The sequence below is a fragment of the Lipotes vexillifer genome, unplaced genomic scaffold, assembly GCF_000442215.2.
Source record: "Lipotes vexillifer unplaced genomic scaffold, Lipotes_vexillifer_v1.1 scaffold418, whole genome shotgun sequence".
NCBI classification, from domain to species: domain Eukaryota; kingdom Metazoa; phylum Chordata; class Mammalia; order Artiodactyla; family Lipotidae; genus Lipotes; species Lipotes vexillifer.
This window is the reverse complement of record NW_006798629.1, coordinates 6,906,683-6,928,334: the sequence shown is the minus strand read 5'-3', so window position 1 is coordinate 6,928,334 and position 21,652 is coordinate 6,906,683. Positions and strand designations below refer to the sequence as shown.

At 40.3% G+C, this 21,652-nt stretch overlaps 1 protein-coding gene and 2 pseudogenes across 1 annotated transcript in view; 1 reads left to right on the top strand and 2 right to left on the bottom strand.

Annotated features, from left to right (window-relative positions):
- LOC103088616 (collagen alpha-4(VI) chain-like) overlaps nucleotides 1-3,072 on the bottom strand; it is a 136,010-nt gene extending 132,938 nt beyond the window's left edge. Inside the window, 1 exon segment of the mRNA XM_007470646.1 lies at nucleotides 2,997-3,072. Coding sequence (XP_007470708.1) covers nucleotides 2,997-3,072 — 76 coding nt within the window.
- Nucleotides 3,073-5,397: 2,325 nt separating this feature from the next.
- On the top strand, nucleotides 5,398-6,977 carry LOC103084497 (serine/threonine-protein kinase PAK 2 pseudogene; annotated as a pseudogene).
- A 3,046-nt stretch (nucleotides 6,978-10,023) lies between these two features.
- On the bottom strand, nucleotides 10,024-10,679 carry LOC103088352 (60S ribosomal protein L15 pseudogene; annotated as a pseudogene).
- Between the last annotated feature and the right edge of the window lie 10,973 nt (nucleotides 10,680-21,652).

The following is a 21,652-nucleotide window of genomic DNA, read 5'->3' as shown; positions in this document are numbered from 1 at the left end:
AGGGATAAATTAGGAGCTTGGGATTGACAGATATACACTACTATACATAAAACAGATAACCAACAAGGGCCTACTGTATACCACAGGGAACTATATTCAATATCTTGTAATGACCTATAATGGAAAATAATCTGAAAAAGAATATATATATATATATATACATATATATACTTAATATGAATAACTGAATCACTTTGCTGTACATCAGAAACTAGCACAACATTGTAAATCAACTATACTTCAATTAAAACAAAATGCTGTTCCCGCCATCATTTCTTTTTTTTTAATTTTTATTTTACATTGGAGTATAGTTCATTAACGGTGTTGTGTTAGTTTCAGGTGTACAGCAAAGTGATTCAGTTATACATATACATGTATCTATTCTTTTTCAAAAAATTTTTCCCATTTAGTTTATTACAGAATACTGAGCAGACTTCCCTGCTGCTATACAGTAGGTCCTTGCTGGTTATCTATTTTAAATATAGCTGTGTGTACATGTCAACCCCAAACTCCCAATCTATCCCTCCCCTCTGCCACCCTTCCCCTCGGTAACCATTAGTTCCTTCTCTAAGTCTGTATCATTTTTTTTAGCTTCTGCATATAAGCAATATCATATGATATTTGTCTTTCTCTCTCTGACTTATTTCACTTAGTATGCTAATCTCCAGGTCCACCCATGTTGCTGCAAATGGCATGATTTCATTCTTTTTTATGGCTGCATAGTATTCCATTGTATATATGTACCACATCTTCTTTATTCATTCATTTGTCAATGGAAATTTTGGTTTCTTCCATGTCTTGGCTGTTGTAAACAGCGCTGCAATGAATATTGGGGTGCACATATCCTTTCAAGTCATTTTTTACTCCAGATATATGCCCAGGAGTGGGATTGCTGGATCATATGGTAGCTCTATTTTTAGTTTTTTTAAGGAACCTCCATACTGTTCTCCTTTGTAACATAGTAAATCAACTCTACTTCAATTAAAAAAAAAAATGCTGTTCCCTCCATCAAGTTTCTTTTTTCTCTTCTTCTGGTAAATTCCCATAGAATCATGTCCTTTTATCTTGGTTTGTAACGTAACATTCATTTGTGTGCTTCTTCAATTAATGACAACCTCCCCAGCTAGAGTGGGCTCCATGAAAACAGATACCATACATTTTGTTTGTTGGTCCACCACTCAAGTGTCTAGCATAGAGTACTCACCCAAAAAATGCTGGCAGAAGGAAATGTTTGGGAAAGAGAGAGGGTGAGAGGGAGGGAAGAAGGGAGAAGACTTCACTTACAAGGATGGGAACGTTGAACATGAATGAAACCAAATCAGGGAATCAGAAAATTCTACAGGTAGAATAATCTCATAAGACTACACAGTGCAGGGCTTCCCTGGTGGCGCAGTGGTTGAGAGTCCCCCTGCCGACGCAGTGGACATGGGTTCGTGCCCCGGTCCGGGAAGATCCCACATGCTGCGGAGCGGCTGGGCCCGTGAGCCATGGCCGCTGAGCCTGCGCGTCCAGAGCCTGTGCTCCGCAATGGGAGAGGCCACAACAGTGAGAGGCCCTAGACTACGCAGTGCAATACTGCAGCCACTAGGCTGTTTAGCACTTGAACTGTAGCTAGTGAAAATTTTAAGTTTTGCTAAATTTTAAGTTTTGCTAAATTTTAATGTATTTTAATTTAAATAGTCACACATGTCTAGTGCCCACTGTATTGAACAGTGCAAGTATAGAATGAGTTCGATTCACCTATCTCACAGATAAGGAAAATAAGACCTAGAAAGGCAAAGTAACATGTGTAAATCTGTTCGAAGAGCCAGCATTAGAAACCAGGTCCCTTGACATCTAGCCCATACCCTGGACTGCCATAAAGAAGATTAAATTGAAAGCCCATGTTACAGAAAGGCAAAGACCACATGAGAGTTTAGGTGGAAAAGGGCTGGAGAAGGTTGGTATACTTCAGGGACAGTAAATCCTGAAGAGACAGTCACTTCTAGATTCCTAAGTCCCACTTCTGGGAAGTTTGCCTAATCTCAATCATAAAGCCAAGGGAAGTCAGGATTATTGAAAAGGATGATAATCAATGAGTTGAGGCCCTTTAAGCTTCCCTTCCCTTTGGCCCTCCAAATGCAATCCTCTTGAGAGGAGAGGGTCCAGTGAGTGCTCCAGGGATGGCCACCTTCTTTGTCCCCTTGAAAGCTCTTTCAGAAGAGATCAAACACAGACCAGGAAGTGTTTCCCTGTTCTTTCCAATCAGGAGAAACCTCACAGCTATAGAATGTATTTCAGGCAAAGATATGGTTTCATCACATGCAACTTGAGGGATATATTACATTTTCATACATTGTTACTTTCTGAACGACTAGATTTTTGTCATTTTAGAAGGTGTTTGAAGCAGGAGAAGATTCACTGTCACAGCTTCTGTTCACACTGAGAGGAGTCAGAGCCGAGGGGAAATTTAGAGACTTCATGTTTTTTCCCGACAAATAACAGCCTGTGTAAACATTTCTGAACATTTAAAACTCAATATTGTCTCAGTGGGAGCTTCAGGCTACTCATACAATCTTCTCTTGATGATTTCATCTTGAAAAGTCCCCAAAGTTAAAATGACTGCAAAAAAAAATTGCAGAAGTGTCCTTAGCACTCGGGGAAACTATTCATCTTGTGATGACAATTGCCCTGTGGAAGAGCACAGCCAAAGAAGACAAAGCAAAATGTAGAGTCAATAGAATAGGCCCACATTTACAAAAGCATTTGAGAGCTTGGAAACACATTCAGAAGGATAGCATCTTTTAATATTTATTTTTCGTCATTTGAGGTTAAGCTTTGAAAAATATCCAGGACCCACCATTAACTAAAAGCTTTCAGATTCTAAATTCTCCTTCAAAGAATCATTTCCCTTTTGTTAAGTACGAAACTTCTGTAATATTTTCTTTTAATATTGTCACTACCACTCTATTCCTGGCAAGGTCATCATTTTTGGCTTAAAGAACCCAATGCGTTACCAATTCTCTGTGACTTGATGAAGCCAAAACCAGCTGCAAGTAAGATGATCCCCCAAAATGCCTTCCATGTCTCCATTTTAGATATGTACCTAGAGAGAGAAAGATACCTCATAATTAAAATTATGTCTTCATACAGTTAAAATGAGTGCATCATATTGTATATTCATTATACCTGAATACAGTTGATTTAAAAAAAACACACACACACAGAACTATGTCCTTCCCCAGACCAATTATAAAACTAAAGAAGGACATGTTGCCATATTTTTTCAATTGTGCAAGGACTATGGTCTTGCTGACCCAACTCAGGAAGAATTTTGTAAATGCCCGAAGTTATAAACCTCAGACTTCATCTGTTTAAAGCTGTCCAGATATGGCTATAAAAGGAAAAATCATATAGGGCATGGGGTAGAACCATCATTTCACACACCGAATTCATTTGGTGGAACATAAACGTTTTTGGATGATTTTGCTTGTATTTTTATACAAGCATTGGATGACCTGATAAACACTTGGTATGAGGAAATATTCAAGTGTCTCAGAAGCACATCTGCCTGATAAAATCAGGCCAGCCTGAGAATATTTTACAAGTTCCCAGAAGAAGCAGAACACCAGACTTCCCTCCCCTGGCCTTGGATTTAGTTCCAAAGGCCTCCGTGGAAATCATCCACTCCCAATTCTATTTCTAATTTTTGACTCTAAGAAACCCCATATATTTAAAAATAAGAACAACATGGCAATCACATTGAATGAGATGTTCCAACTGGAACAGGGAATATCTCATCTTTATCTTCTATCTAACTAACCTCACAGCCATCCTCAGCAGAGTGCAGTGGGGTTAAAAACAAGGATTCTTGGAGACAGACAGCCTAGGTTTGAATCTCAAATCAGGTACTTAATATATGGATCTTGGGCAAGTTGCTTCTCTTCTCAGTTTCCCCATTTGTAAAATGGGAGCAATAATAGCATTTACCTCATAGTCTTGTGATAAGGATCAAATGAGTCCATTATTGTAGAACAGTTTACCCATGCCTGGCACTTAAAAGCACTCTTTAAGTGCTTGTTAAATAAGTCTTCTTAGAAATTCACTATGTAAAAGTGAAAATGTATCCTCCCTAATTTGAAACTCAGAATCTGTGGAGGTAGAGGATCACTAATACTTTGCACTGTGTATTAATAAAGCAGTTATTTTGTTGTATATATTGTACTTTATATTTTTTATTTGATTGGTTCAGTTTTCACTTTCAGTTGATTGCTACTTGGTAAGTAACTGTGCTAATCTCCATGTTCCTCGCCTCAAATCTAGGAAAAGCCAGCTAAGCAGGCCTTACTCTGTTCATTTTGTTGATGGAAATGAAATGGTCGGGTCCCAGAAAGGTTTAAGCAGCGTCCCAGGTCTACACAGTCATCATGCACAGTGAAGTTCTGTCCCAGGTGACCTGATTCCAGGTCCATCGCGTGGCTGTACTTCAAACATGTGCTTCAAACCCTTCAATGAAAATCTCCAAGACCAGACTGTCAATCAATTCCCCAGAGTCTGCTTCATGTAAAATGAAGACCTGTGAGCAATTTGCCTTGGGGTAAAAATGTGAGTTCAAGCCCTCTTTAAACTCATCAAAGAGCTTAAGCAAGAATCTCACAGTGTCTAAATCACTACGCAGTCTCGGGCACTTTAAGCAGAATATTGTGTAGAAATGATATCACAATGCCCAGAAATAGCAGCCACCCAACAGCTGAGTCCTCTCTGCAGAAGGTGTAAGTGTAGCCACCCTGCTTCCCTAAGACATGTTTCTACTGTGCATGCTTCATTTTCTCCTTGGCAGTGGCTCAGGGTGTGAGATAACCACATCTGTTATATTATTTTACAGCAACAGAAAATACTGGGAGAAGTCTTGACTCCAAAGGAAGCCTTGATTCTGGTTTCAGCTTGACCTTTGGCTTCATGTACTTGAGCAAGCCAGTTCAACTCTCAAGGTTTGATGTGATGATAGGGAGCTTGGCACTGATTTGGGACACCTACGATACTGCCCACTATATTACAAACCTTCCCCAGGGCATTATTCCAGCGACTTTCCAATAAATGATGTGATATAATTGGATTCTCTGTTCCTCAGTTTCTACATCAACCTCCCATTAATGCCTCTTTAAGGAGGCTTGCAAGTAATTTGAAAGAAGATACTTTAAGAATAAGTTTTCCATTCCCCACAAAGTTTCATCTAATGGCAAATAAATGAAAGTGTGAATCTTAAAGAATACATGGTTCTAATGGATTAAGGACAGTGTGAGGGTAAAGAGAGTGAGAGTTTGGGGGCGGCTCCTGAGCCCGCAGGGAGCTCGGCTGGAGGCTCCTGTCTGGGGCAGGGACCTTCCCTCGCCTGGGGCCATATCATAATTCTGAATCATGTCTGATAATGGAGAACTGGAAAACAAGCCTCCAGCACGCCCCCACCCCCGTGCACATGAGCAGTACCATTTTTAGCACTGGAGGCAAAGACCCTGTGTCAGCCAATCATAGTTTGAAAACTTTGACCTCTGTTCCAGAGGGAAAAAAAACCCAGGAATAAAATCGTCTCTATATTCTCAAGCACAGAGAAATGAAGTAAGAAGAAAGAGAAGGAAAGGCCAGAAATTTCTCCTCCATATGATTTTGAGCACACCATCCATGTTGGCTTTGATGCTGTTACTGGAGAATTCACTGGCATGCCAGAACAGTGGGCTCGATTATTACAGACCTCCAATATCACAAAACTAGAGCAAAAGAAGAATTCTCGGGCTGTGCTGGATGTCTTAAAGTTCTATGACTCCAACACAGTGAAGCAGAAATATCTGAGTTTTACTCCTCTTGAGAAAGATGGCTTCCCGTCTGGAACACCAGCACTGAACACCAAGCGTTCGGAAACAGCGGTAGTAACAGAAGATGATGATGATGATGAAGAGACTCCTCCTCCTGTTATTGCCCCATGACCAGATCATACAAAGTCAATTTATACACGATCTGTAACTGATCCTATTCCTGCACCAGTTGGTGATTCTAATGTTGGCAGAGGTGCCAAGACTTCAGACGAACAGACAAAGAAGGCCAAAATGACAGATGAAGAGATTATGGAGAAATTAAGAACTATTGTAAGCATAGGTGACCCTAAGAAAAAGTATACAAGATATGAAAAAATCGGGCAAGGGGCTTCTGGCACAGTTTTCACTGCTACTGATGTGGCATTGGGACAAGAGGTTGCTATTAAGCAGATTAATTTACAGAAACAGCCAAAGAAGGAATTGATCATTAATGAGATTCTGGTGATGAAAGAATTAAACAATCCCAACATAGCTAACTTCTTAGACAGTTACCTGGTGGGAGACGAACTGTTTGTGGTAACGGAGTACCTCTCTGGGGGATCACTTACTGATGTTGTAACAGAGACCTGCATGGATGCAGCACAGATTGCTGCTGTATGCAGAGAGTGTTCACAGGCGTTGGAGTTTTTACGTGCTAATCAAGTGATCCATAGAGACGTCAAAAGTGACAATGTGCTTTGGGGCATGGAAGGATCTGTTAAACTTACTGACTTTTGTTTCTGTGCCCAGATCACTCCTGAGTAGAGCAAGCAAAGTACTATGCTTGGAACGCCATACGGTATGGCACCAGAGGTGGTTACACGGAAAGCTTATGGCCCTAAAGTATACATCTGGTCTCTGGGTATTATGGTCATTGAGATGGTAGAAAGAGAGCCTCCATACCTCAGTGAAAATCCTTTGAGGGCCTTGTACCTGATAGCGACTAATGGAACCCCAGAACTTCAAAACCCAGAGAAACTTTCCCCAATATTTCGGGATTTCTTAAATCAATGTTTGGAGATGGATGTGGAGAAAAGGAGTTCAGCCAGAGAATTGTTACAGCATCCCTTCCTGAAACTGGCTAAACCATTATCCAGCTTGACGCCACTGATCACGGCAGCTAAAAAAGCATTCAAGAGTAACCGTTAACATCATTGCTGTGGCCTCATATTCCTTTTCCCATTCTCTAAAAGATGTCTTTTACTATATGAAAATTATTATTCTTTTGGGGTTTAAAGAAATGGTCTGCATAACATGAGGGAAGAAACAAGCTATTTCCTGAAGACAACCAAGAAAACATTGCAAAACAGAGTGACAACTTTCTATTGAATCCCTTCTTTGGGTCCAAAAGGAATTGTGGACTGAATCATAGCCTTATGACTTCAGCAGAAAGCCCATCAGGGCCATTTATCATGCTTGAGATTTGCATTTTATTTCACTGACTTCATTAAAATAGATCCCATTCATTGTCCCTTTTGGGGTATTTTCAGTACTTGAATGGCAGATTTGAGTTTTTCAGAGTATGTGCTTTATCTGCTAGTCTTCTTTTCTCCCTTGTTCATAACTCTCTTTCCCCTGACTTGCTCCTTTTGAGTTGCTTTGAGAAATGTTTCTTATGCCTAAATTGGAGGCAAGTGTGATAGAAATTACATATCTCCTTATATTGGCAGAGGAGTTCAATATGGTTTAACTGTGTATAGAAGTTAGAACCAGCTATTGTTACATGTAACATTTCAGTTCTGAATTTGAACTGAACGAAGGGAAGAAAAGTATGTGATTTTTACCCTTTTTAACAAATGTGAAAGAGTCAATTTTTTAAATTTCATAATAGTGAGTTGTTTGGCATTTGTTACATGTATAGAGAGAAGACTAATAATCTATAACTAAATCATTGAAACAGTAAAAGAGTCCCATTGACTCTACTTTCTTACAGTTTCGTTTTTCTTTCTATGTCCTCTTCAGATTTGGCTTCAGGACTTTGTGCTGCTACTTTCCCCTTCCCTCCTTTTTCCCCTTCATTTTGGAAGTAAGTTTCTGTATATGTTGTAATTTTAGCTAGTTTGTTTGTTTTTTAATTAACCCTTTCTCACCCTACTCCTCACCCCCTTCCCATGGTGAATAATATAATAACCATTGAATTTTCAGAATTTAAAAGTTAACTTTTTTTTTCCATTTAAAGGTAAAAAATATTTGAAACTAGCAGAGACAAAGTGAGAGGCTTGAACCTTGGTGAGCTCTAAAATAATTAGATAGAAGATTACATTCATGAAAGAGAAATGTCAGTTCCTTAGAGATGCAGCTTCTGACCAGTAAACTGTAGAGATTTGTTATAAACATTGTTCCCAACCCATTACCAACATTTTTTTTTTAGTTTAATAGACATTTAGTCTATCATTATATATAGTTGAACCACCTCTACACACAAAGTAATATGGTTTAAGATTTTCTGAGTGGGAAGGAATTTGGGTCTCAAAATGTTTTGTGAGCCTGCTACATGTTTTCTGGAAATCATTTAAGTGGGCCTTTTAAAAGACCCTTAGGGCTTCCCTGGTGGCGCAGTGGTTGAGAGTCCGCCTGCCGATGCAGGGCACACGGGTTCATGCCCCCGTCCAGGAAGATCCCACGTGCCGCGGAGCGGGTGGGCCTGTGAGCCATGGCCGCTGAGCCTGCGCGTCCGGAGCCTGTGCTCCGCAACGGGAGAGGCCACAACAGTGAGAGGCCCGCATACGGCAAAAAAAAAAAAAAAAGACCCTTGAAGAAAATACAAGGAAAATTGGTTTGCCAGAAATCCAGCAATTAGATTTCAAAATTAAACTACCTATTAAGATAGCAAACCAAGAACTGGAAAGAACTGGGACAACTCCTCTTCCATATTTCCTACGCACTCAACTCCACCCTGGGAAACAGAAGCTTAGTCTAGGGGAAGTCATGATGCCAGCAGAATGTGGTGGTATGTCCGACCACAACCGGTGGGTGGCCTGGCACGTTTGTGGAATGGTGAGGCTCTTGGGGGTAGTTTGAGCAGGGAAGAGAAAAATAACTGTAGACCACACATAAAATCGGAAACCAACTGAACTTGTATTGACACCAACTACACGACTCTTCTTAGTAGCCTTATGGGAATGGATAAAGTGATGAGCCAAGATAACACTGATTAGACTTAGCAATGTTACTTTTAAATAAAACCAACTCTATTTTCCCCAAGGTCGCTTAGATTTCATAATGGGTCACAAACTAATAATACAAATAAAACATTTAAATTTTTGATCCAAGCCCCTTCTATCCTCCCACATTGAAAGGGACCTGATCAACACCAATTTCCCAATCCTAGCATCACTAGCTTACAAGCCTTAGGGTTAAAAATTCCCTTCTCATTTACCTAATGTTCAATTTCCATCAGTTTCAATATACACTAGTGTAAATACCATGACAATTTTGCATGAAGTTAAGTGTTCTACAGATCAGAGTCACGGGATTGAACCAGGAGCTCCCACCTTTTATGGGAACTTCAGTGGTACCATCGAGACCAAGGCAATTTAATTTAGGCTAACCAGGATTTGTTTCAATTTGTAAGAGAAACATCTTGCAACAGGTTTATTCAATTATCTTAAAAAATCGTGGCATTCCTTTACTTTCCGCCTTTTGGAAGCAGCAGTTACATATATGGAATAGCAGATTAAGTCTAAAAATGTGGGCCCTAGTCAACTTTATTTTTCGGCATAATGATCATGATAAACGATCATGACATCCTTCACATTTCCAAGGAAAACCCAATTTAAAGTCTGTCCTTGCCAAACTCCATAAAACAGCCACTTTAGAGTAAACCTGCAGAGCATTGCCTCACCCCAATAAAGCTGTAGGTTTCATCACATGCACCAACAAATCTACATGGCTAGTTTCTGCGCTCCTCTTTTACAGAATTTTACACCTATTGTTACCAGACAGCATTTTACACACGGACATATCAACTGCCTAATAAAGCAAAAACAAAGGCATTTCCCTTATTAGCAACAAGATACACCATCACTTAAAATCTTCAAACATTATTGCACTTTAACTTTCAGAATTTGACAATGCATTCAATGAAGCAATCTGCAGACAACTAGTTTTAACAGACAGATTAAAAAACACTTTTAAGCAGATGTGGATGTCCTAAACTGTTTATTAGGTAATAATTTTACAAACATTACTTATATTAGCGGTAGCGGTGGAGCTGGAGAGTATTGCGCCTTCTCCAGGCTGCGCGGCGAGAACCACCGATCATGTGGTGGAACCTGTGGCCTTTGCTGAGGCCGCGGCTCTTCCTGCCTGCAGACGTCAGCCCCCACATCTCCCTGCGCTTGTGGACTCGTTTGGTGATCCACTGGGTGTCAGGGTTTCTTCTGATAGCCTTATGGAAGGGATCAATGAGGATAACCTCAAAAAATTTGTACGTAGAATCTTCACCCACCCAGTAAGAATTCAGGACCCTCAGGGCCCCACAGTGGCGTCCCGCTCGCTCCTCGGCAACAGACTGAAGGCTCCGGGCAAGTTTGAGCTGGTTGACGCCATGGTGGACAGACAGGCTTGCAGTAGGTGGCGCCCTTGGGGACCCGGGCGTTCGCGGCCACCGCGGCGCACGCGAACCCGATATATCACATAACCTTGCTTGACCTTGTAGCCCAGCCTGCGCGCCTTGTCGGGCCGGGTGGGGCGCGGAGCCCGGTGCAGCGCCGAGAGCTGGCGGTACTGCCAGCAGCGCACCCTGAGCAGAAAGCGCATCACGTCCGACTGCTTCTTCCTCCCCAGCTCCTGGATGCACTTGTACCGCCAAACGGAAAGGAAGGACCCTTTCTCCTCCGTTACCAACATTTTTACTGTCTGTGAGAACTTAAGTGACAAAGTACTTCTTGGTAAATTCATGGGTCATTTGAGATGTTACTTTAGATTTTTTTCAAATAAGTAAATAATATTCATGTAAAAAACTGGAGAAAGAAAGAATAATGAAACGTGCTTGTTGATAGCAATACATTTTACGTCTTAAAGATTTTTAAAAGGTCTGTGACCTGTAGGATTAATTATTAGGGTGCCCTCTTTTCTCCCTTCCCCTCCTCTCCTCTTCTCTCATCATTTTAATTGTTTGGCTTTTGGAGGCAGTTCTGTCCCTTCTGACATGCCAAGAGCCACATGAAAGAGAAAAATCTGTGCTTTGGTTCTGGCTTTTTATTCCCACCATTGGCTCCTAATTGACTTGCCATCCTGCAATAGTACAAATCATGAATAAAAATAATTTTGATGTTTTGGAGTACATTAGGAGAACTTAATAGAGTTTTATTTCCTATCAATCATTCCCATCATATCTGTGTTAACATACAGGTATAAGGACAGAAATGGCTAGTGGGTTTTTGATTTTTTTTAATTGGTAAAGCAGGAAGGTTTTCACAAAAATAAGATAATTAGTGAAACTTGTATCTAGAGCACTTAATGGTCTCTGTTTTCAATTTGATTCTTGATTTCATTTTTCTCTGGATTATGTTGGCCTTCTACAGCTAGTACTAAATTACTTTACAGAAATAAGCTGGTTTATTCCTGGTGGAAAGCTACAGTGTCTCTTGAGTTCCATATTTGAACATTCTTTGTAAATAGTTTTCTGGATGGATTATGATAAAGAAGATGCTACCAATGAAATAGAAAACCAACTACATGATATAAGACTGTGATCCTCATGACCACTCTAGAAGGTACTTCCATACATAAGTCATAAAGGCCATATTCACTGAATGCAGTGCCAATGCCCCATTTTTATGCCTGTGACTCAACAAAGGTCTTTTCAGTTTATAGAAGCAGTTTGGGATTTGTATTTACAACTTCTTTGATGGTTACCTGCATGTCCGTTGCTGGCAACGGACTTTGTCATTAAAACCTGACTCCTAGGTTAAGGAGCTACTGTGTGGTTTATTCTTTACCTACTTGGATAAACTAACTTATAATAGAAATGTACTTTGGTTAATCCTGAAATGTGTCATTTTTGAATAATCTTAATCTTAAAAGCAATACAGAATTGTGATTTATTAATTTTAAATTAAAATATTCACATCTTGTTGCAAGAAAAAAAAAGAGAGTGAGAGTTTGAAAGAGCCAGAAATAATGATCCAAAATAAATTCATGCATAATGATTACAATTGCTATTATTACAATGATATCATACTTCAATATTTTAAACTCTTAGGTAATAAAGTTAGATGAAATATAAAACCTTCAAGTAGTGTATCTACATTTTCATATTCCATTATGTCCTAATTATTAGTATTAATGCAATTAGTCATAAGAAATGAGAAGTCGCAGACCTACTACAGAATAGACTTGAGGACATGGGGAGGGGGAAGGGTATGCTGGATGAAGTGAGAGAGTGGCATGGACTTATATATACTACCAAATGTAAAATAGATAGCTAGTGGGCAGCAGCCGCATAGCACAGGGAGATCAGCTTGGTGCTTTGTGACCACCTAGGTGAGTGGGATAGGGAGGATGAGAGGGAGGGAGACGCAAGAGGGAAGAGATATGGGGGTATATGTATATGTATAGCTGATTCACCTTGTTATAAAGCAGAAACTAACACACCATTGTAAAGCAATTATACTCCAATAAAGATGTTAAAAAAAAAGAAAGAAATGAGAAGTACTTTTAATTAGTTGTAAATAAAGCAGTAGAGCTGTTTATGGAAATCTAGTCGGAAAGTCAAAAGTTTATAAACATTTTACAGCTGTGCATATGTGTGCTATATCAATGAAGAGAAAAAGGTCTGTAGATTGACTTAGTATCTACATTACATATACTATTTCATAAGGATGTTTAAATGTAATTTAAGCTGTAGAAGGGGGGTTGAATTTAAACGTGTATAGAGCTCATTGTGGAGGGAAAAAAATGAAGTTATTAAATGAATTGTAAAATAGGCAGGGATTGCATTGGATACTGATTTTTTTTTAATTAAAAAAAATTGTTTTGGCCACACTACACAGCATTCAGGATCTTAGTTCCCTGACCAGGGATTGAAACCATGCCCCCTGCAGTGGAAGCACAGAGTCTTAACCACTGGACCACCAGGGAAGTCCCAGGATACCGATTCTTTACTATCTACTATTAGAAATAATTCTAGTGGGTTTGGGGTAGAGAGAGACTTCTCTCAAACTATCTTGCTCAAATAGTTATCTGAAAGATCTGTTTTTTTAAGATTAATTCGTTCAGTTAAATTACTTTGCAGCCACCATAGTAACAATTGATTCAGGGAAGAATCACCAAGAGATTTTAACACTATTGGGTAAAAGTGTGTTGGGAAACAGGGTTTTAACACAGTTTCAAAGTATCTCCTCAAAAATTACTTATAAATTACAAAAGGCAAGAAAAGTACAATGGAGAAATGATGGACACAGCTTAATCAAGTGATCAAAATTATTATCAACAATAATAGGATAAACTAACACCGTATACCTCCTGATGTTATGCATGAGAAAACTCAACATCACTTATATGGTAGTCCTCCCCAAAATCCATGACCTAAATCTAATAATGAGGAAACAATCATATAAACCAAAACTTGGGGACAGTCTAAAAGACAACAGGCCTGTGCTCCTCAAAAATAAGAATTTCATGAAAAACAAAGAAAAACTGAAGAACTGAGACAAACACTCTAACAAAACATGACAGCTCAAGGAAGTGCATGATCTTGGATTGGGAAAAGATGTTATAAAAGACATTAAGACAATAGGTAAAATTTTAATATGGGCTGAGTATTATATAATTATTCTGTATCAATGTTAAATTTCCTGATTTCAATCATTGTATTATAGTCACGTAAGAGAATGTCATTGTTATTAATAAATACACACAATACATTATGGGCCAGAGGGTCTTGAGGTCAGCAACTTGCAAATATTCAGCAGAATTATAATAATTCAGAGAGAGAGAGAGAAGGGAGGAATATAACATTGCAATACTCTTGCAACTTTTTATCGGGTGTCTACTGCTTGCCAGACAATATGTCAGGCACTAGAAATAACAGATTAATGAAATATTTCTTTTCCTCAGATGACTTGGAGCTCTCATGGAGAGAAAGACATGGATATGCTGCATTATCATGGGGTGAGCAAAATAATATTGAAATCTACACAAGGTCCTGAGGAGCACAATGGAGAGCACCTATCTGCACTTGGTTGAAGGCTTCACAGAGCAGATGACATTGGAGTTGGGACTCAAAGAATGAGGAGAAATTTGTAAGTGAGCAAGAGGAGAAAGAGGGTTCCCGGCAGAAGGACAGCATGTGCAAGGGCACAGGAGGGGTATTAGGCACCCCAAACAGAATCCATCCAAGGCCTCAAGAGCCTACGTTTGGCATGCAGAGGACTTGGTGAAGCCTGCTTTGGTGCTCACAAGGCAAGCTGTATGAGCTCTTAAGGTATGATAAGTCTAATGGCGACCTTGCTTTTCTGAAATGCCTGAACTAAGAGGGAGGGATAGAAAAGGGGACCTGGGCAGAGTTTCTCCATCTTCAACCATAAACCTCTTTAACTCCATTTAATTTGACCAACAGTGCTTTGTATACCAGTGTCCAAGGTTTCTGTTCTTCCTCTGTGGACCATTCAACAAGAAAATGGAAAGATGCCATCACGAATGTTCTATGCCGAAGCTCTCAGACTTGAGCATTGCATCAGAATCACCCAGAAGACCTGTCAAAACCCAGCTTCTGAAGCCCATCTCCAGAGGTTATGATTCAGTAGGTCTGGGGTGGGACCTGAGAATTTACCTGCTGAGCTGATCCAAGGAACCACATTTTAAAAACCATTCTTTGGGGCTTCCCTGGTGGCGCAGTTGTTGAGAATCTGCCTGCCAATGCAGGGGACACGGGTTCGAGCCCTGGTCTGGGAAGATCCCACATGCCGCGGAGCAGCTGGGCCCGTGAGCCACAATTACTGAGCCTGTGCGTCTGGAGCCTGTGCTCCACAGAGAACAAGAGAGGCAGCGATAGTGAGAGGCCCGCACACGGCGATGAAGAGTGGACCCCGCTTGCCACAACTAGAGAAAGCCCTCGCACAGAAACGAAGACCCAACACAGCCATAAATAAATAAATAAATTTTTTTAAATTAAAGAAAAAATTTAAAAAAAAAAACATTCTTTGGAGAGACCTTCAAGATGGCGGAGGAGTAAGACGTGAAGATCACATTCCTCCCCACAAATACATCAGAAATACATCTGCATGTGGAACAACTCCTGCAGAACACCTACTGAATGCTGGCAGAAGACCTCAGACCTCCCAAAAGGCAAGAAACTCCCCACGTACCTGGGAAGGGCAAAAGAATAAACAGAGACAAAAGGATAGGGACGGGACCTGCACCTCTGGGAGGGAGCTGTGAAGGAGGAAAGGTTTCCACACACTAAGAAGCCCCTTCACTGTCAGAGATGGAGGGTGGCGGTGTGGAAACTTCTGAGCCACGGAGGAGAGCGCAGCAACAGGGGTGCAGAGGGCAAAACGGAGAGATTCCCGCACAGAGGATCGGTGCCGACCGGCACTCACCAGCCCAAGAGGCTTGTCTGCTCATCCGCCGGGGCAGGCGGGGGCTGGGAGCTGAGGCTCAGGCTTCGAAGGTCGGATCCCAGGGAGAGGACTGGGGTTGGCTGCGTGAACACAGCCTGAAGGGGGCTAGTGCACCACAGCTAACCAAGAGGGAGTCTAGGGAAAAGTCTGGACCTGCCAAAGAGGCAAGAGACCATTGTTTCGGGGTGCGCGAGGAGAGGGGATTCAGAGCACCACCTAAACAAGCTCCAGAGACAGGCGTGAGCCGTGGCTATCACTGCATACACCAGAGATGGGCATGAGACACTAAGGCTGCTGCTGCAGCAACCAAGAAGCCTGTGTGCAAGCACAGGTCACTATCCCCTCTCGGGAGCCTGTGCAGCCTGTCACCTCCCCTCCCGGGAGCCTGTGCAGCCCGCCACAGCCAGGGTCCCGTGATTCAGGGACAACTTCCCCGAGAGAACACACTGCCCGCCTCAAGCTGGTGCAACGTCATACTGGCCTCTGCTGCCACAGCCTCGCCCTACACTCCATACCCCTCCCTCCCCCTGGCCTGAGTGAGCCAGAGCCCCCTAATCAGCTGCTACTTTAACTCCGTCCTGTCTGGGTGAAGAACAGACACCCTCAGGAGACCTACACTCAGAGGCAGGGCCAAATCCAAAGCTGAAACCCAGGAGCTGTGCAAACAAAGAAGAGAAAGGGAAATTTCTCCCAGCAGCCACAGAAGCAGAGGATTCAATCTCCACAATCAACGAGATGTACCCTGCATCTCTGGAATACCTGAATAGACAACGAATCATCCCAAACTTGAGGCAGTGAACTTTGGGAGCAGCTATAGACTTGGGGTTTGCTTTCTGCATCCAATTTTTTTCTGGCTTTATGTTTATCTTACTTTAGTATTTAGAGTTGATTACCATTGGTAGATTTGTTTATTGATTTGGTTGCTCTCTCTTTTTTTTATATAGATTTTTTTTTCCCTTTTTCTCTATTGGTGAGTGTGCATGTGTATGCTTCTTTGTGTGATTTTGTCTATATAGCTTTGCTTTTACCATTTGTCCTAGGGTTCTGTCTGTTCCTTTTTTGTTTTCTTTTGTTTTGTTTTTTAGGATAGTTTTTAATGCTTCTTAGCATTGGTGGATTTGTTTTTTGGTTTGGTTGCTCTCTTCTTTCTTTTTTCCCCCTTTTTTTATTACTTTTTAATTTTTTTAATTTAAAAACTTTATTTAATTATTGATTTTTCTTTCTTTCTTTCTTTCTTTCTCCCTTTTCTTCTGAGCCATGTGGCGGACAGGGTCTTGGTGCTCCGACCATGTGTCAGGTCTGTGCCTCTGAGGTGGGAGAGCCGAGTTCAGGACATTGGTCCACCAGAGACCTCCCAGCTCCACATAATATCAAAAGGTGAACGATCTCCCAGAGATCTCCATCTCAATGCTAAGACCCAGCTCCACTCAACAAGCAGCAAGCTACAGTGCTGGACACCATATGCCAAACAACTAGCAAGATAGGAACACAACCTGACCCATTAACACAGAGACTGCCTAAAATCAAAATAAGGTCACAGACACCCCAAAACACACCACCAGACATGGTCCTGCCTACCAGAAACAGAAGATCCAGACTCATCAGCCAGAACACAGGCACCAGTCCCCTCCACCAGGAAGCCTACACAACAGACTGAATGAACTTTACCCATGGGAAGCAATCACCAAAAACAACGGGAACTACGAACCTGCAGCCTGCGAAAAGGAGACCCCAAACAGAGTAAGTAAAGCAAAATGAGAAGACAGAGAAACACACAGCAGATGAAGGAGCAAGGTAAAAACCCACCAGACCAAACAAATAAAGAAGAAATAGGCAGTCTACCTGGAAAAGAATTCAGAGTACTCATAGTGAAGATGATCCAAAAGCTTGGAAATAGAATGCAGAAAATAAAAGCAACATTGAACAAGGACCTAGAAGAACTAAAGAGCAAACAAACAATGATGAACAACACAATAACAAAATTAAAAATTCTCTAGAAGGAATCAATAGCAGAATAACTGAGGCAGAAGAACGCATAAGTGACCTGGAAGATAAAGTAGTGGAAATAACTACTGCAGAGCAGAAAAAAGAAAAAAGAATGAAAAAGATTGAGGACAGCCTCAGAGACCTCTGGGACAACATTAAATATACCAGCATTTGAATTATAGGGGTCCAAGAGGAAGAAGAGAAAAAGAAAGGGAGTGAGAAAATATTTGAAGAGAATATAGTTGAAAACTTCCCTAATATGGGAAAGGAAACAGTCAAGTCCATGAAGTGCAGAAAGTTCCATACAGGATAAATCCATGGAGAAACATGCCAAGACACATATTAATCAAATTATCAAAAATTAAATACAGGGCTTCCCTGGTGGTGCAGTGGCTGAGAGTCTGCCTGCTGATGCAAGAGACACGGGTTCGTGCCCCGGTCCGGGAAGATCCCACATGCCGCAGAGCAGCTGGGCCCGTGAGCCATGGCTGCTGAGCCTGCGCGTCCGGAGCCTGTGCTCCACAACGGGAGAGGCCACAACAGTGAGAGGCCTGTGTATCGGAAAAAAAAAAATTAAATACAAAGAAAAAATATTAAAAGCAGCAAGCAAAAAACAACCAAATACTAGCATACAAGGGATTCCCCATAAGGTTAACAGCTGAACTTTCAGCAGAAACTCTGCAATCCAGAAGGGAGTAGCAGGACATATTTAAAGTAATGAAAGGGAAAAAACTACAGCCAAGATTACTCTGCACAGCAAGGCTCTCATTCAGGTTTGACAGAGAAATTAAAACATTTACAGACAAGCAAAAGCTAGAATTCAACACCACCAAACCAGCTTTACAACAACTGCTAAAGGAACTGCTCTAGGCAGGAAACACAAAAGAAGGAAAAGACCTACAATAACAAACCCAAAACAATTAAGAAAATGGTAATAGGAATGTACATATCGATAACTACCTTAAATGTAAATGGGTTAGATGATCCAATCAAAAGACATAGACTGACTGAATGGATACAAAAACAAGACCTGTATATATGCTGTCTCCAAGAGACCCACTTCAGACTTAGGGACACATACAGACAGAAAGTGACAGAATGGAAAAAGATATTCCATGCAAATGGAAATCAAAAGAAAGCTAGAGGAGCAATTCTCATATCACACAAAACAAACTTTAAAATAAAGACTATTACAAGAGACAAAGAAGGACACTATATAATGATCAATGGATCAATCCAAGAAGATGATATAACAATTGTAAATATTTATGCACCCAACATAGGAGCACCTCAATACATAAGGCAAATGCTAACAACCATAAGAGGGGAAATCAACAGTAACACAATCACAGTAGAGGACTTTAACACCCCACTTGCACCAATGGACAGATCATCCAAAATGAAAATAAATAAGGAAACACAAGATTTAAATGATACATTAAACCAGATGGACTTAATTGATATTTATAAGACATTCCATCCAAAAACAATAGAATACACTTCTCATGTGCTCATGGAACATTGGCCAGGATAGATCATATCTTGGGTCACAAATCAAGCCTTGGTAAATTTAAGAATATTGAAATTGTATCAAGTATCTTTTCTGACCACAACACTATGAGACTAGATATCAATTACAGGAAAAAGTCTGTAAAAACTACAAACACATGGAGGCTAAACAATACACTACTAAATAACCAAGAGATCACTGAAGAAATCAAAGAAGAAATCAAAAAATACATAGAAACAAATGATAATGAAAACACGACAACTCAAAACCTACGAGAGGCAGCAAAAGCAGTTCTAAGAGGGAAGTTCATAGCAGTAAATCCAACCTCAAGAAACAAGAAACATCTCAAATAAACAACCTAACCTTACACCTAAAGCAATTAGAGAAAGAAGAACAAAAAAACCCCAAAGTTATTAGAAGGAAAGAAATCATAAAGATCAGATCAGAAACAAATGAAAAAGAAATGAAAGAAACAATAGCAAAGATCAATAAAACTAAAAGCTGCCTCTTTAAGAAGGTAAACAAAATTGATACACCATTAGCCAGACTCATCAAGAAAAAAAGGGAGAAGACTCAAATCAATAAAATTAGAAAGAAAAAGGAGAAGTAACAGCTGACAATGCAGAAATAAAAAGGATCATAAGAGATTACTACAAACAACTGTATGCCAATAAAAGGGACAATCTGGAAGAAATGGACAAATTCTTAGAAAACTACAACCATCCGAGACTGAAGCAGGAAGAAATAGAAAATATAAACAGACCAATCACAGGCACTGAAATTGAGACTGTGATTAAAAATCTTCCAATAAACAAAAGCCCAGTGCCAGATTGCTTCACAGGTGAATCCTACCAAACATTTACAAAAGAGCTAACACCTATCCTTCTCAAACTCTTCCAAAATACAGCAGAGGGAGGAACACTCCCAAACTCATTCTATGAGGCCACCATCACCCGATAATAAAAGCAGACAAAGATATCACAAAGAAAGTATACTACAGGCCAATATCACTGAGGAACATACATGCAAAAATCCTCAACAAAATACTAGCAAACAGAATCCAACAGCACATTAAAACATCATACAGCATGATCACTTGGGGTTTATCCCAGGAATCCCAGGATTCTTCAATTTTGCAAATCAATCAATGTGATACACCTTATTAACAAATTGAAGGAGAAAAACAATATGATAATCTCAATAGATGCAGAAAAAGCTTTTGACAAAATTCAACACCAATTTATGGTAAAAATAAAAGCCCTCCAGAAAGTAGGCATAGAGGGAACTTATCTCAACATAATAAAGACCATATATGACACACCCACAGACAACATCATTCTCAATGGTGAAAAACTGAAGCCATTTCCTCTAAGATCAGGAACAAGACAAGCTTGTGCACTCTCACCACTATTATTCAACATAGTCTTCAAAGTTTTAGCCACAGCAATCAGAGAAGGAAAAGAAATAAAAGAAATCCAAATTGGAAAAGAAGTAAAACCGTCACTGTTTGCAGATGACATGATACTATACATAAAGAATCCTAAAGATGCTACCAGAAAACTACTTAGAGCTAATCAATGAATTTGGTAAAGTAGCAGGATACAAAATTAATGCACAGAAATCTCATGCATTCCTATACACTAATGATGAAAAATCTGAAAGAGAAATTAAGGAAACACTCCCATTTACCATTGTAACAAAAAGGATAAAATAACTAGCAAAACACCTACCTAAGGAGACAAAAGACCTGTATGCAGAAAACTATGACACTGATGAAAGAAATTAAGAATGATACAAACAGAGGGAGAGATAAACCATGTTCTTGGATTGGAAGAACCAACATTGTGAAAATGATTCTACTACCCAAAGCAATCTACAGATTCAATGCAATCACTATCAAACTACCACTGGCATTTTTCACAGACTACAACAAAAAGTTTCACAATTTGTATGGAAACACAAAAGCAATCTTGAGAAAGAAAAATGGAGTGGGAGGAATCAGGCTCCTGGACTTCAGACTATACTACAAATCTACAGTAATCAAGACAATATGGTACTGGCACAAAAACAGAAATATAGATCAATGGAACATGATAGAAAGCCTGGAGATAAACCCACACACATATGGTCACTTTATTTTTGATAAAGGAGGCAAGAATATACAGTGGAGAAAAGACAGCCTCTTCAGTAAGTGGTGCTGGGAAAACTGGACAGCTATATGTAAAAGAATGAAATTAGAACACTCCCTAACACTATACACAAATATAAACTCAAAATGGATTAAAGACCTAAATGTAAGGCCAGGCACTATAAAACTCTTTGAGGAAAACATAGGCAGAACACTCCATGACATAAATCACAGCAAGATCTTTTTTGACCCACCTCCTAGAGAAATGGAAATAAAAACGAAAATAAACAAATGGGACCTAATGAAACTTAAAAGCTTTTGCACAGCAAAGGAAACCATAAACAAGACCAAAAGACAACCCTCAGAATGGGAGAAAACATTTGCAAATGAAGCAACTGACAAACGACTAATTTCCAAAATTTACAAGCAGCTCATGCAGCTCAATATCAAAAAAAAACAAACAACCCGGGCTTTCCTGGTGGCGCAGTGGTTGAGAGTCTGCCTGCCAATACAAGGGACACGGGTTCGTGCCCCAGTCCAGGAAGATCCCACATGCCGCAGAGCGGCTAGGCCCGTGAGCCATGGCCGCTGAGCCTACACGTCCGGAGCCTGTGCTCCACAACGGGAGAGG